Genomic DNA, 17,500 nt, shown 5'->3' on the forward strand with positions numbered 1-17,500 from the left:
GATCCGAATAGATGAACGACCCGGCACGTATTCATATATATACATATATATATATATATATATATATATACACATATATATATGTATATATATATATGTATATATATATATATGTATCGTTTTCTTGCTTTCCTGTCACAGTAATTGACAGCCGGTACTGTCCCACACGTGCAGCCGTTGCCTCTGGATGCGACGTGTTTAGCCGAGCTGTGAAATGTTTTGTGTGGGAGGAAAACAATCTGGTGTTCTTGATCCTGGTGAAAAGTCTAGACGTGCAGGAGGCTGAAGATCGTTTATATGTTTTTTCTTTTTGTGTGTTGTTTGTCTGCCGATGCTCAGTATTGTGTGTGTGTGTGTGTGTGTGTGTGTGTGGCTCTGATGGTTATTTAGATTTCTTTATATTCTGCTGGCTGCTACTTTAGGCCCCGGTGGGTTTTCTTTGCTGTAAATAAAGTCATATTTTTCATCTATACTTCAAATAAAGTGCAGTTGGAGACACGGACGAGATGTGAAAGGAACTCTTCCATCCTTCCATCCTCTCGTCTCTCTGAAGATTAATCTTAATTACACCCGACTATATCACTTCATCTCTTTTCTCTTTTCCTCCACGGCGTCTCTCATTGGACAGTGATTCTCCTCGTGTACTTGGATCTGCTCATCATCCATCCTGCATCCTACAACTTTCAGATTCATTTCTCTGTCTGTTAGTCTCGTCTTCTTCTTGATTAAACCAGCACTTTAAACCACAGATACGTTTCCCTCTCTATCACATAGAATGAAGGAAAGCAGAGGAATATAATCTAAACAGTCTGAACGGCAGCTGGTTGCATTCATGTTCAGAAAGGTTTAATAGATGATGCTCTCTCTCTGATTACTCTCTTCATTTAATCCCTTTTTCATACTTCTTTCTTATAATCTTTCTTCTTCCTCATTAACTTTATTTTGCACCTCATCTTCTTCATCTCCGTATCTCTTTCTTTAAACCCTTCTTCTCCCTCTCTCAGCCCGTCTACTATCCTCTACATCTCTGTCCACTAACATCAGCGCTCCTCCAGCTCCTTTACTTTCATTAGAATCACTCAGATTTAAATACCAGCTGTCTGGATTTAATGTGTCGGCACGCGACGTGTTCTTAAGCAACCCACATGGACGCTCACTAATTCTCTTAAATCATGCGTGTGTGTGTGTGTGTGTGTGTGTGCGTATGTGTGCTGGTTATAAGTGTGTGTGTGTTTGTGTGAGGTCAGACAACCATATTGGACATATAATAAATGTCTCCCTGACAGAGAACAGACATGTTGCAGAGGAAGTAAAGGTCAAGCACTTCACTCAGAGCAGCTCTGGGACACCACTGGGAGCTCAGAGGTGTGTGTGTGTGTGTGTGTGTGTGTGTGTGTGTGTGTGTGTGTGTGTGTGTGTGTGTGTGTGTGTACCTCCTCCAGTTTGAACGTGATCATGGTGAAGGCTCTGAACACGCAGTCCGTCTGCCCCGTGATGGTGATGATCCTCTCCGGACAGGAGCCCTCTGAGATGTTGATCCTCGCACTGCTCTGTGGGTCCGGACAGAGATGGAGGAACAAGGGAGGGGGAGGGGAGGGAGGGAGGGAGGGAGGGGGGGATTGTGGGAAATTATTCATTTTGGGTGGGGGCAAGAGGGAGGGAAAAGGGGGAGGTAAGGAAAGGGATGAGGGGATAATGCAAGGGAAGGGAAATAAGGAAAAACAATCGGGGAGGAAGGGAGGAAAGTGGGGAGCAGAGTGGAGGTGAGTAACGAAGGAAGGGGGGGAGGGAGGGAGGATGGAGGATAATGGACAGAGGAAGGGGAAAGGGGGAACACAGGAGAGAGAAAACACATTAGTGGGGGGGGAGAGGAGGGAGGGATATGTGGGCCACTAAAGAGGAAGAGGAGGAGAACCAGTTTTTTTCTCCCCACACTGCTCCTCCGCTCCCTAAAGGAGACTCACCTGTGATGAGGGAGGAGAGAGAGGGATTACGAGGAGGCTGGAAGAGGGAGGAGAGAGGGGGAGGCAGGCGGATGAGAAAGAGTGATGTAGTAAATCGAGTTTTTTCCACGAGAGGAGGTAGACGAGGGAGGGGGGGAGGGGAGGAAGGAGAGCAGAGGAGGAAATGAAAAGGCGGTGAGAATATATTGGGGGAGATTAGGGAGAGAAAGATTATTTTTGACGAGGACGATGACGGGAGGAAGACGGGAGTCAAGCCCAGGAAATGAGAGGAGAGGTGGGTGGGGGTTTATTTTTAAAAAAAGGAAGAGGAAGAGGAAGAGGAGGAAGGGCAGGAGGAGGAAGAGCAGGAAAGGAAAGTGAGAAAAAAAGGAAGGACCAGGAGGAGAGGAGAGGAGACAAGGTGGTGCAAATATTTGAGGAGAAGGCGAAGATATAGAGAAGGTGCAGTAATAACAGTACGAGGACGGACGGACGGGATGAGTGTCGGGGGAAATTGAAGTGTGAGTTGGAGGAAGTGGAGATAAATAGAGAGCGTGCAGGTTTTGAGTCTCCTGCTTCTTTAGACGGAGAAAACATTTTGTCTGGGCTTCACCATCCATAAAAAACACAGAATGCTCTGCTCTGTTCTGTCTCCTAACTATAACTATATACACTCGTGTTTGTGCCAAGATTAAAATTAAAACACTGACATTGCACCCTGACTTTCACTATAACCCAAAATAAACGTGTTCAGGAAACAGCTCTCCAAACAGAAAACAGAAGCAAACGGAAAAATCATTTCTCATCTGTGAACTGAGAAATAATAAAGATGTCATTTACATTTTAAAACTGAAACAAAGGCATTCGTTCTGTGCAGAGCTCTCCACGCTGGTTTCACCTCACTGAGAGACAAAGTTCTCCACAAACCGTCAGCCAACACGTCGTTTTGACCTCCCAAATGTTCAGCTTAGCGTCAAACCAACGCTTCATGTGTTAAAGCTGCATTCTCTCTAATGTCCACCAGGGGTCGACTCCTCTGGTTGTATAGAAGTCTATGAGAAAATGACTCTACTTCTGTTTCCCCCTAAACAACCCACCTGGTGCTGCTGGACTGGGTTCTGAGTGATGGTGTGACGGTGTGACGGTGTGATTGTGTGACGGTGTAACTGTGACGGTGTGACTGTGTGACTGTGACTGTGTTATTGTGTGACGGTGTGACTGTGTGACTGTGACTGTGCTATTGTGTGACGGTGTGACTGTGACTGTGTGACGGTGTGACTGTGCTATTGTGTGACTGTGTGACGGTGTGACTGTGTGACTGTGTGACTGTGCTATTGTGTGACGGTGTGACTGTGCTATTGTGTGACTGTGTGACTGTGTGACTCTGCTATTGTGTGACTGTGTGACGGTGTGACTGTGTGACTGTGTGACTGTGCTATTGTGTGACGGTGTGACTGTGCTATTGTGTGACGGTGTGACTGTGTGACTGTGCTATTGTGTGACGGTGTGACTGTGCTATTGTGTGACGGTGTGACTGTGACGGTGTGACGGTGTGACTGTGCTATTGTGTGACGGTGTGACGGTGACTGTGTGACTGTGTGGCGGTGTGACTGTGTGATTGTGTACATGCTTTTGTTCTTTTGTTTTTTGTGAGTGTGTGTTAGTGAGACTCCCCTGTGGTCCTTGATATCATCCTCTGTAGAATGCAGTCTCCTCTCATTGTTATGTAAATAGAAGAAATGTGCCGTCTCTGTATGACAATGTGTGTGTGTGTGTGTGTGCTGTACCTTTTGTACAGCGATTGGTAGCAGTGATGGAATAACTCTCTCCATTTATTATCTCAATAAAAATATATTAGCTGCCATCTGTTTACTGCTATCTATCTATTCATCTATCTATCCATCCATCCCTCTATCCATCTATCCTTCCTTCCATCCATCTAACTACTAGTATGTCCTTCCTTCCCCCACATCTCGTTCATTTTTCTTTTTTTCATACCCCCTCATTATCCATCCATCCACTGTCGTCACCACTCACTCACTCACTCACTCGTTGCCTTTTATCCTTTCATCTAATCAGTCTCATTATCATTAATTTATCGATCCCCCCCCCCCCCCCCCCCCCCCCCCCCCCGCTCAACTGCTCATTCATCTCACTGTTTTGCAATCACACCATCTATTACTTCCCGGATCCGTCTGTCCTTCTTGTGATCCTTACTTAACCTCTGTGGTATTAATTACCCTCTCACTCCCTCCCCTCTGGTTACCCTCCTTCTAACCTTTCCTTCACCTCATTTGTTTCCCGCTTCCTTCGCCTCCCGTTTCTATAGATCTGCGTTATTACAATACGCTCAGAACAAGTACCGTCCTGGTATAGAGAGCGAGGAAGTCTGTCATGCGGGCGGGAGTTAAAAAAGGTGAGAGGTCCAAAAAAATGTCTCAGTCTCGTTATGACGTATGAATGACGTTAAGCACACAATAACGCCTCCATTCTTTCTTTTTGTCATCTCACATCACGTATAGTCTGTACTGACTGCAATGTAAAGGCGTCCGCGTCAACATGCTACGCTCAGAGGAAGTGATGTCATATGCAAAGTGAGGGAGACTACTTACTGAGGAAGGGTCAAACAAACACTCTCAACCAGGAGACCGACGAGTTGTCCAGTTATTGTGCAGTTACGTTAGTGATGTTTGCGACGTGTTTTCCTGTTACGTTGTCTACGTTTATCTAAAGCTGACGTTGATGTTAAGACGGCAACGACGTGGGCAAAAAAAGACACGTGGGAAAGCGTCATCATGACACCCAGAATGCCCAGAATGCACACATTTTCCTGTAAAGACAGATCACAATTTTAAGCTTAGTTTTGGTTTATATTTCTGACGGAAGTGTTCGTCACACATGATGTGTTCAAGAGCCGCCGTACAGATGGAGATCTGACCATAATGACGGCTTTTTGCAGCTTCTGGCTGATTGGTTTTGAGGTTCAGAGGGTTCATTCTCTCCCATATGTGAGAAACTGGTTCCTTTGCTGGTACTGTTCCTGTTTCTCCCCCCCCCCCTTCTCTCCTCGTCCTCCCACCCTAATGAGTGAGATGTGCAGCAGAACGTCGTCTTGCTGTTGCAGCGTGGGCCTCTTGTCTCCATTACTCTTCGTTTGGAGAGGACGGATGGACAGCCATGTCATTCAACTGGATTACTCTGCTCTGCTCTGCTTTATTAGAGAGTCATGCTGCCAGTGTGTGTGTGTGTGTGTGTGTGTGTGTTTGCATGCATGTCCAGGTACGTGTGTGTGTTCCTGTGTGTGAAGCTGTTATGAAGAGCTACAGCCTGACATCAGTGCTTTTATTGACTCGATGAAAAGGGACTTCTTGCTTGCTGTGTGAAAGTGTGTCCATGTGGTGATTCTGTCTCCAAAGAAACCTGGCGTTGTGCTAAAAAAAGATGCAGCCTTGAAACACTGGGTTTCGGCAGTTCATTAGGGGAAGTGAACGCCGGTGTGTGTGTGTGTGTGTGTGTGTGTGTTTGATCCATCAGTTTGCATACACAATGAGGTGATGGAGTGAGGTTTGCATGGGGAATAAAGAAGAGTAATGAGAGGAAGACGAAGCTTATAAATCCAGTCCGACTGTATATCCAGTGTTGTGGTTTGTCCTTGAGAGGCAAATACTCATTTAAATATTCATGCTTCCTGCTCTGAGAGCTGCGCCGTCACACAGAAAGACAATCTGTTTTCTTTCTTCCTCCCGTCTCTCTTCTGAGGCGATACCTCGGTTCGGTTCGGATTTTTTCTTTTTTTTTCAACAAAGTTGATGAAGTTTTTAGTTTTGTTTGCAGTGTTAGTCTTGGATTTTGTGTTCCAACTGTTTTGATGCACTTTCAGTTTCAGCAGTGTTAATATCGAAGGGGTGGACGTTTAGTTTCGGTCACCGTATCCTCGTACAACGGTTCGTATGATATCTCACGAAAAGTTCTCTTCGTTTTTTGTAAAGCTGCATTCTCTCTAGTGTCCACCAGGGGGTGACTCCTCTGGTTGTATAGAAGTCTATGAGAAAATGACTCTACTTCTCTCTTGATTTATTACCTCAGTAAACATTGTAAACATGAGTTTATGGTCTCAATCTCTAGTTTCATGTCTTCTTCAATACAGCATGATGTTCATTTAGTAAATGATGGTCCATTTAGAGTCAAACAGACCATAAAGCAGGGGATGCTTTAGGGCGGGGCTACACAGTGATTGACAGGTCTCTACCAGAGACGTATATGTCTCTACGTCACTCCTCCTCAGTCCACATATGGTCACTTCCTGTTCACTGGTTGCAAAAATAACTTAAAATTCTTAAACCTCCCTTGACTGAAACACAACTCTCTGTCTCCTGAGTGTTGATTAATGCGCAGTCATCTTCAAACTATTTCTCTAAAGACACGTTTCTAAAACTATTTATCCCTCCAGAATGTTTTTTTGTGGATTATTAATAAACATTCCAAGGCAAACAGGGAAATAAACTGAGTAAATTGAGGCTCATTAAAACACAGTGGAGTGTTGTTTTCTTGTTGAAACACACCGGAAGCAGTTCTGTGACCTATTTTGAGCCTCGTTAAAGGAAACTGGAATCTAATTTGACTCCGCTGCTGCTGCTGCGCCGACACAGAGGACTCAGGAGGGCTTCTGCAACACAACAATACGGATTTGGTGACATAACACCTCATCCATGTTTACCCAGCGTAGTATGAAAGGGCACACACACACACACACACACACAGACACACACACACACACACACACACACACACACATTCAGCCGATACCTTCACTCCCTGACTTTCTCTCTTGATCTGCGTGTTTGGAGAAGGACGATCTCGGCTTCACAGTGACTCTCCTCCGGGAAACCCCCACATCTCTGCTCTCTTTAAACCTATAGCAGACTCTCTCTCATAGTCACGTCAGGTGTCGCATATGTTACGAGCCACCGATGCGCCTGTGTTCCACGTTCAACAGGGACAAAACGCAGAACATCTGAAGTCGTGGATCCACGGTGTTTAAATATTCATACGGCTGCGGAGAGCGACCCGAATATCACAAGTCGTCTTTTGCCAGAAGCGAAAGAGGAACTACTCGAGCAAACAACGTGAAACCAGCGTTCATTTGGATCGAATTTATCAAAATGTATTATTGGTTGTAGTCAAATACAGGTCCTTTGATTGGCCACATGTCAATCACACACGGCAGAGCCGCTGGTTTCACTTTGAGCAACAAGCGCCAGGCGGTTCTAAAATAACGTGATGCACTTATGAGCACATCAAGCGAGTGCTTTTGATCAAATATTCTACACACTTCCTTCTGCACATCAACAGAAGTGTTGGACACGGTTCACACAGCTCTACGTCAAAACCGTGAATCACTTCAAACTCCCTCAGGACCGTCGGCTCGTCTGTTCTTCTCTTTCCTCTGAGGAAACCTCACCGACAGGATTCCTCAACGGTCACAACGGGATTAAAGGAGTGAATGTGATTGGACGTGTTCATCAACGCCTCTAACAATATTGTGCTCTTTGTGCTCCTTCATGTTGCACAACTTTTATGAAATGGCCAAATCACTAAAGTTGCGTTTGACACGTTCCCGACGCACTCGATCCAGCAGCCCGGCTGGGTTCATCGAAATAAAGTAGTTCAACTCTGATTGGATAAAGGTCCAACATGTTAAACATTATCGGCTTAGAGATTATCTCTCATGGCAGTTTGTGAAATACCGATGAAATGCAATCTATTGGTTTTTGTGTACGAGGACACAAATCGAAGGACATTTCTTTTTTCACGAAGCTCTGCGAGAAAACAAGGCCAACAGAAAGTCAGTTAGGATGAATGTTTGTTTCTAGTTGATGAATGTTTGTGGTGGACTCATGAGTCAACGATCAGAGATGGTGACATAATATAAACTATTGTGAGAGACCACGACGGTGGATGGGAGACCACGTGCTTGCTTTTATCTTTGACCGAATGAACAGCGATTGGAACAATAACAAAAGGAGGAAATTCCCGTCAGTTTCTTAGCTCCTGGATCACGAGTAAATCTGTCATTTAAAAGCTCCGTTTTTCTGGCTCTCTTCTTCTGCTTCAGATGCTCATTTTGTTGCTTTCAACATCCTTCTGGCTCTCTCTCTCTCTCTCTCTCTCTCTCTCTCTCTCTGTTTGCGTCTCTGACGGAGAGGACAGATATTCCATAGGGATCACAGCTCCAAGTGGTGCTACCATTTTAACAGGCCGCTGACAGCGAAGACAGCACAAAGACATAAAGCTTTTCCCTCATACGAACACAGCGTACTCTGTAGTAGTGGCGTGAAGAATTTAAAATTGTTGTCACTTAAAGGAGGATAGCGCTGGTCCACCTTAAAAGTCAGCCCACCTTAAGTGCACCGCAGCCGTCGCTAACTTCGGGGCTAACCCTCTACACCTTCTGGCTCTCTACCTCAGTCTCTCATTTTGTCTCTCTCTCTCTCTCTCTCTCTCTTTATTCTCATCCCTGTTCCCTTGAAAAGATGGAGAGGACAGATATTCCATAGGGAAGCTCCACGTCTTCCATTTTCACGACTGTCTCCGCCGACAGCGACGACAGCCAAAGATGTAAACGTCAAAGTGGCCGACATCCCGGCAGGCGGCCAAAACCACAGAACATACCTTCTGATGTTCTAAAAATAGGCCGATATGACGGGAATCTGCATGCAGAGGGACACGTCTCCACCCATATGACATGTTTTTTAAGATTCTGATGAAAGTGCTCTTTTATACCACGACACTCTGGATACGGTCGACTATTGTGTGCAAAGATTAAACGGTGCACACGCTTCCTGTACGGGTTGGCACAGCATGTAACGAGCATTGCATTAGGAGGGGGGTTGTTCATGGATTAATAGGAGACAGAAGGAGACGGAGATGAGAGAATGTGCAGGACGGGGTCTTACCTCTTCTCGTATTCTCTTCACCGTTTCCCCTTTCTGTGGACAGACAAGAGACACAAAGCTGATCTATGAACTGTTCTGAGACTCTTTTGAGTCTCTAAAAAAGTGATAATAATACGGATCAGTAAAACAGTATAACGTTGTTAGAAGAACGCTCCACGAGGCAGCTACTAAAGGGATGGATCTACTGGATATAAGAGGACGGTTTCATTACAGGTCCGTTATTTCCATCACGTTCTCACTCCCAACTCGTCAAAGACAGCAGCTTGTTCAGCGGCCCTACGCTTCGAATGATGAAGCTCTACGTAACCTTCTGGCGGCCATTTTGGGCCCTGATTACACGGAGGCTGGAAACGCGCTGCCCGGTAAAACCATTGTTAAAATTTGGAGTTGCACCGCTCATCAATGTCACACTTGCACCAGGCAGCCAAACAAATACAGCAGGAGGCGGGCTTTACTACTTTACACTCAGACTTCCTGCTAAGGTTCTAGCAAAGGATCCCATTTATTTCTATGGAGAGAAAAAGAGCCGGCCGCAAGTTGCATGACGGACACGACACGGCGTGTTGACTGACCGTTTGCAGTATCTCAATTTGCATAATCATGACTCAACCTCAACTTTATGTAAATGAATCCAAGGCAGCAGGCTCGCCAAACTCAGACTGTCAAACTGTCAAACCAGGCGGCGCTGAACAACAACGAATCGATATTCTGTTCCTGCATCGCTTTTTTTTCTCGCCTCAAATGTTTTCAGAAACACATTTTGATGAACTGTTTAGCTGTAGAATGAGAAAGTTGGTCACCAGGCCGCCATGTTGGAAAACATTCGAGCCAGAAACATGGTGACCGCCGTATTCCCGGACTGGTGAGTTGCCTGTTTTGTGCATCCACTGGATCTGGCAATAAGTGATGGATTCAACCGGTTTGTGCAGCTCGTTTAGCCTCTTCAAGCACAGCACCTCTGCATGCAAGACACTAATCCTGTCGCTCAACGGACGGTTATCGAGGGTTGGCTATCGCTTAGTAAGAATATCTAAGAATATCTAAATTAGCATCCCTAAATGTGACACACGAGTCATCTAAACAAGAAGAAATGTTCTTAAAAAGACATTTTATAAAAAGAGCAATGTAAAATTGTGTCTAATATTATCTCAGTTTGACACCTGTCCCTATCACACGAGCCAGACAGGACGGCTTTAGAGAGCATCAGTTCTGCTCAGTTTAAGACGAGGAGAAAACCCCGGAGAGCAGCTCACGCTGACGCGACCAAACTACAACTGAGACGCAGCGGTGTAATTTTCATGCCATCTTAATGTCAAGAGACTGCGAGCTAATAGACCACACAGTGTAAGAGATGAGGAGGGATCTAAATATATGCTGAGGGAAATCAGCCTCAATCGTGGGTTAGCGAATGTGCCGAGAGGGCAGCGGTCATTATCACACTTCACTTGGCTGTGATATATTTGGAGGAAAAAAAATAAAATCCTACAGGGTTTATATTTAACACGTCCACAGTGAAATTGACTCGCAAGCCCTTTTTTCAGTAAGTACAGATTACAATGACATGGCCTGACTGGAGATTTTACACACTATTAATTCATATTTCATGGCAAGTTCATTTAACGTTGCAGCGGGATTACGATTGAACGTTATCTTGAGCGGTGTGCCGGTTTTAGAACGGCATCGACTGAAGATTTTTCTCGTCTCTATGTGCAATTACTGCACGGGTTTTCTAATGCGGCTAAAAAAAAACGATGCTGGACGACTATTACAAAGACACCATGATTTGCTCTGTGCTTTAATTTGTTCCAACGTAAGAGATATAATATTCTACGGAGAGATCTCTTCTGCTAGAACGGTCATTTTATTTGCCAAGATATTCAGACTTTTGTCTTTTTTGAGTTCAGTGAAGCAAAATATCTGAGATAAGAAAGAGAATATTTGGGCGGTGCAGCAGTGCAACTCACCTTGCCGATGATGCTTCCTACTTCCTGTGGAGAAAATACAAAGAGAAGATGATTTGTAATCCTCAGCGGACAGATAGAAAAATACAATGAGTCAATTCTTTCTCTACAGAAAGTCTTTATGCCATTTTTTTAAAAACAAAAAGCACCTCTTTTTGGGTCGTGAATGTGCACAGGGGGACACTTTTATACTGTAAACGTTTTATTACTTCCTCCTTTCTGTTTTGTATCCAGTAAGTCAGTTATTCTTTCTGTTGTATTTTGTCACTTTCTTTCTCATAGCATACTCAGGGACTCAGGGATATATGCACCGGCACTGGATTTCACAGGGCAAACATGTCGAGAAAAGAATTAAGTGTTGAGATGAAGGCTGTGGTGTGTGCAATAAAATAATCATTTAACGACAGTAAGTTTAGTCTTCAAGCTTTTTAGGCATTATTGAGGATTATGGTAATAGTAATGATGTGAAATGACATAGCTTTAAGTTCAACACTCAATATCCAGGATGTTTGATCTACTGTAGAAATTGAGAATGTAGGTAAAAAATGATTGACGATCAAACTCCTGCGTGTAACGCAACGCGTTTGGTTTGCACAGAGCATTAGTCCGCCTCTCCACACCTTCTGACTCTCCTCTGTCTGCGTCTCTCAGCCCATTGGTTCCTACTGGAAACAGTGGGGCTGTAGTTTTTTATCAAAGATACAGGAGGAAATAGTGCATTTGTTGGGGACTATTTTTAGCGGCGGATTAATAATAAATTTGTTGCAGTAGTGAGAATTTGTTGAGGATAAACTAGTGTTTGTGTTGATGGGGATGAAGGAACAACGGTGAGGCTCATTGATGTGTTTTGAATGGAGATCTATGGCTCAGAGGAAGGACAGATATCGGGATACTCGTTGGTTTTTATCTGCTCGTGGATCATAAGAAAAATCTCACCTTTCCGTGCATGAGGAGGCGCAGCGTGAGCGTGACTCCCATGGCTCCGTCTCCAAACTCCTGCTCGCAGCTCATGGTAGAGGTGGTGGTGGTGGTGGTGGTGGTGTGGTGGGTGGAGGTGTGGGTGGACTCTGCCGCTGGGAGACGCATGAAGGTCCGAGGCCCCGGAGGCGTATGGACCTGTCCAGAACACCACAGAGAACCCTTTGGAGAACCCGGCAAAAAGAACCCCGTGGAGAGCCCTGGAGCTGTGAGAGGGGCGAGGGAGTGGACGGTGGGAGGGGTTCGAGGGGTTCGAGGGGGCCGGTGGCTTTTATCTTTGTTCCCGTTTCTTTTAACTCTGTGGAAAAAGAAATGAGAGAATAGTGATAATCTAACTCATGCAGATCAGCCTTATTATCAGTTTATACGATAACCGTCATTGATGTACATTTAAGGGCTTTTACATCAGCAGCACGTCCAACACAAACACTGATACACACACATTTAATCTTGGAATAGTCTGCAGTGAGTGTTGGTTAATATGACTCAGCAGATACAGATTCTACAAGAATAATGGGACAAAACACAGCAGGGCAGAAGAGCCGGGAGCCAGTGTGGAAGCGACAAAAGAAGCAGCAGCACTGATGGAACGAAGAGTCGCCAACGTCTCCACCGATAAACAACGTCAACCACTTATTTCCCCAAAGCATTACAAATACACTGATTCAGGATTTGGAAGACGTAAATCCTGTGAATCAATCACAGATACGGAGAAGATCAAAACTTCTGAAACATGTTCAGAAGTAATTCGTTCTCATGAAATTATGAAACGCCAGTAATACTTTAAAATAACCATCATTAATGAATTAACAGTTAAATCAACTTAAACTCAGTTATTTTACTGTTAAATGAAATAAATAATGGTGAGACATTATTCATAATTCTACAATCTTATTGTTTCACTCATACAGTTTTAAATAGTATATTAAGTATTTTTTAATGATGACCAAATCATTTGTGAAACTTCTACACATTTTGTACCAGATATTTGTAACATTGTTACTATGAACATTATTTCGATGGCTTTTATGAAGTTGCTACTGATGTTTACAATACTTTGTCAATGATTAATACATTTGTTTATGAATGTTATCGTCTCGTATCAGCTGTGAAGCAATATATCATTCAAAAACTAAATATTTCATATTATACAAACTGAAGAGTAAATAACAAATTAAAGCATTAATAATCATTTTGAACATTATTTATTATCATTCCATTGTTTAACAGTAAAACAACTATTAGCTAAAGTTGAATTAACTGTCAATGTGCCATTTATTAATGATTAATGATAGTTATTATAGAGTATAAAGTATCAAGCTGATGAAACTAGGTAAAGAAATGTTTTTTGGAGCAATTAAGAAATTATAAAATTATATTTATGTTTTGGAGAATAAAAATGTTTGTGTATCCTGCTCATCCTAAATGTACCTGGTTTATCTGTTCAGTACATTATTACTGCTGATTCTCATTCTCACCATGACGCTGGTTTATGTTCAGGTTTAAACAAGTTTAAACAAGATATACAAGATGATATTGTTGGTTTAGGTTTGTTTTAGATTTGTAGTAGAAGCAGTTGATGTAGTCAAGGTCCCCACAAGTACAGTAACAAACATCGGTGTGTGTGTGTGTGTGCTCATTTACATTAGTGGGCGTGTGAAGCCGAGTGTTGCCAAGGCACAAAGCTGGCAAAAGCATGTGTAAGTGTGTGTGTGTGTGTGTGTGTGTGTGTGTGTGTGTGTGTGTGTGTGTGTGAGAGAGAGACAAATCTGCAGTCAGAAGCTGTCCTGGATGTAAACCACAGCGTGTGTTTGGCTCTGTAGCCACGAGGCCTACAAGTTATTTCATTGATTCAACATCCTGAGCAGCAGGAGCGAGCCGACATTCATTAACATAATTTTTCAAGTGTCATAAAGCTAGTCAACATGCCAGCGCGGTAATTTAAAAATTAATTGGAAGCCTGTTAAAAAGAAAAAAAAAAAAAAGCTTAAGGGTGCTGAGTTAAAAACGCTCTCGGCCACGAAAACGGCACTCGAGCGTGATGATACTTCAACGTTTTTCCCTTTTACCCGGAAAACAGAAAGGAAAAAGAGCAAAAACTTCAACATGCATATTAAAGACGTGTTTTTTTATTTTTGTCGAGCATCTGTGTTTTTATTCTTCCTCTCTTTGTGTGTGAGATGTTTTTCAAGCATCTGTCTCTATGCCAACAGGGATCCTTAGTGGCATTAGGTATGCAGATTAATAAATAAAGCTGTGTATGAATATGTGTTGCTTCATATGAAAACATCTGTGTGTGTGTGTGTGTGTGTGTGCAAACACTTACAGTATGTATGCATCTCCATTTGCACTGTGAGCGTGCAGGCTCATAAAAAATACACTCTTTGAGCCAAAGTAGGTCACAAAACGCGACGCGGGCCGTCTGGCACAGTAGACAAGCGTCGACACACACACTTTAACTTCAGAGAGAGAGAGAGAGAGACAGAGAGAGACCACCAGGTAAACAGGCAATGAATGAAAATAAAACGAGGGAAAGAGCGATAGGAAGAAGAGGAGGAAGAATGACCGGCAATGCTTCATCATCAGGCCACTTGGTTAGTGAGGGGAGAGACTGAAATGTCGTCTCTTCTTTATCGGTTAAGTGGTCGTGTTTCTGCGAGTACTTTAAAAACCGCGTTGCTGTCCGGGCATTTATAATGTGTGTACTTGGGTGTTTGTGTGCATTGGAGTGTGTGTGTGTGTGTGTGTGTGTGTGTGTGTGTGTGTGTGTGTGTGTGTGTGTGTTTGTGCTTGGCTGAGTGATGAGTGCATGTATGTGAAAGGATGCATTTACTGTTTTTGTGTGTGTGCGTGAGAGAGAGAGAGAGAATTGCAAATACAGAACGTATGAATTATTGAAACTCTTTCAGATGCTTCAGCACGGGGTTAAAAACCTGCCCACCCCCCCTTTCAGCCACACATGACCGAACACACACACACACACGTTTGTGTTTCCATCACTTTAGAGGACATCACATTGACTTACATTCATTTCCTGGAGACATACCCGAAACCTTAAAACCAAGTCTTCATTCTAAAATGTAATGATTTACAATAGGGCGACTAACTACCGGTTATTTAATTGGCTGTATATAATAACAATCTGTTGATTATTTTCTCAATTAATAGATACGTTGTTTGGTCTGTAATACGCCCACAGCCCAAGAAGACGTCCACGAATGTCTTGTTTTATCAACAACTCAAAGATGTTTTGTTTACTGTTGCAGAGAAGAAAATATTCATATTGAAGAAGCTGGAATTTTGACTATTTTTCTTATTTTGTGTTCTTGAAATATTACAGCAAGTAATGGATTATAAAATAGATGCCGATTCATTTAATAGTTGACGACTAATTGATTTATATACGTTACAGGGCTGAGCATGTTTGTCCCCGACAGGAAGGTGAGTCCCCACAATGTGAGTGTGTAAGCATATATACGTCCCCACAACCTCAGTAATAGAAACATAAACACACACACACACACTTATCATCCCTGTGGACATGTCCTTGTAGAAATGTCCCTTAGGGGAATAAAACATGAATCAGACATGCATGAGGTCAGTCCAGAGAGCGTGTGTGTGTGTGAGTGTCTCATTGTATTACTCATGTTGTGGGGACCACCATCTCTTCAGTGACTTTATGAGGACTCGTCTCTTCAATGAGCTGACCAACACAATGTCTCCCCCTCCACCTCACTGCTGGGAATCATCACAATATTGTTTCAGGACAATACAGTTGATGCCCATCAACAAACACCAGCGCTTGTCTTCTAAGTTAGACGCTGATACCTAAGGACCGGTTTCCTGTCCGGACACATCAGCCTTTCATATCAGTGCCTCAAAAACAAAAAAAGTCAAGTTAATTGTTCAGAATGTGAAGAGTAAGAAAAACTGTGTGTGTATAAATATAAAAACAGAGACGGAGGAGGACATCAGAGAACAAAACAGCGAGTCGGAACAGTCTGAATATATTTTCACGGCCGTACGGTAAATCACCGTATTGGATTTGATTACCAGGTGGGCTGGCCTGAATGATTCTGGCCGGCAACAACTCATCTCTGAAAACTGATTGGATTAAACGCTGAGCCAACAACTCCTTTTTCCTGTAAAATGATTGGAAGTCCGGCTGATTTGAATCATATCACTGGTTAACGGTCAGCAGCCATGTCAAGGAAAACACGGATTCAAGTTTAAAAACTACATACAAGACCCTGTTGTGTGTGTGTGTGTGTTGGGGGGGGCATTTGTTATGTTATGATTTCACATACATACTTACTACACTACTCGAGTATTTCCATTCCGTGCTACTGTGTACTTCTACTCCGTTACATCTCAGAGGGAAATATTTCTTATTGCTTATAACTGATTTTAATAACTGGATACTTTTTATATTAAGATGACATCAAAACGCTGACGGTGTCATTATTCTACGTCGTTTGTCATAAACATTTACTTTATAATGAGAAGTTGAAATCATAGATTCTCACGAACTCTATTCAGTCTTAAAGTAAAGAACACAAAGTCAGCAGGTAAGTGTTCCTCTGTTTATTTTTAGGTTCATACAGTAACACCTGTGTGTACACACCACGACACATCTGGTGTGCACGTGACTGTGATTGCAAATGTGTGTGTGCCGGTAGTGTGAGTCTATATACTGTTATTAGAGAGAGTGTGTGTGTGTGTGTTTGTTCTGTACATGAATGCCACATGCGTGCACGTGTCTTAGTGAAAACTGGTGACTAAGTCGTGTGTGTCAGAGTTTGTGTTGTTGTCTATGCATGGAAGTGTGTGTGTGTGTGTGTGTGTTGGGACTAACAGCATCAGACGATGATGTCATGGCATGGGATGGCGTGATTGGGAGCGAGAGAAGCTGACATCACTGCCAGTGTGTGTGTGTGTATGTGTGTGTGTGTGTGTGTGTGTGAGAGAGAGAGAGCGAAGCTGATATCATTACCTACCTATCTATGTGTGTGTGTGTGTGTGTGTGAGAGGGTGACATCAGTCTCTATTTAAAGACAACAGAATCTAGCAAGAGACAGACAGAGAAATAGAGAGAGAGAGAGAGAGAGAGAGAGAGAGAGAGAGAGAGAGAGAGAGAGAGAGAGAGAGAGAGAGAGAGAGAGAGCATCTCTGAGTGGGAAAGAGAGATTTGGAGAAAGTGGGAGAGATGAAACAATAAAAAAGGGGATTTAATTCTTCATTTAACAAACTCTGGTCGACATACAGAGGAGCAGAGAGCGTGGGCGAGAGACATAGAGCAGACAAAGGGAGAGAGACAGAGTGGGAGGTCATTTCTTCCGGTGCTGTTGATAATCACTGTAATTACGAAGACGGGCTAATGCTAGGATGCTACGGCTAACGCTGTAATAGGAGGTGAAGCCAGAATGTTTGGACGGCAACACAACATTTTAAAATAGAAAACTGTCTGCAGACAGCCGGCACAAGAAAGATGGAGTCAGGATCCAGGATCCTCTGTTGGTTGACTTCTCATGTTTCCCTATAACATTAAGAGCTTTAATGTAATTACATGGAATTATCCGTTAAGTCTCCAAAGTCCGGGTCTAGGAATAATACAAAATATATAATTATTTATATATATATTTATATATGAAACTAGCCATGT

At 43.3% G+C, this 17,500-nt stretch overlaps 1 protein-coding gene across 1 annotated transcript in view; it reads right to left on the bottom strand.

Annotated features, from left to right (window-relative positions):
- The window catches only part of pcbp4 (poly(rC) binding protein 4), a gene marked incomplete at its 3' end in the record, with an annotated part of 92,312 nt that overhangs the window by 27,262 nt on the left and 47,550 nt on the right, over positions 1 to 17,500 (bottom strand). The window contains 4 exon segments of the mRNA XM_079186651.1: positions 1,434 to 1,550; positions 8,900 to 8,932; positions 10,864 to 10,887; positions 11,797 to 12,136. Of these exon segments, the coding sequence (XP_079042777.1) occupies positions 1,434 to 1,550; positions 8,900 to 8,932; positions 10,864 to 10,887; positions 11,797 to 11,946 (324 nt within the window). The 5' untranslated portion in view covers positions 11,947 to 12,136.

Source organism: Pholis gunnellus (assembly GCF_910591455.1).
Source record: "Pholis gunnellus genome assembly, chromosome: 3".
Taxonomy (NCBI): Eukaryota; Metazoa; Chordata; class Actinopteri; order Perciformes; family Pholidae; genus Pholis; species Pholis gunnellus.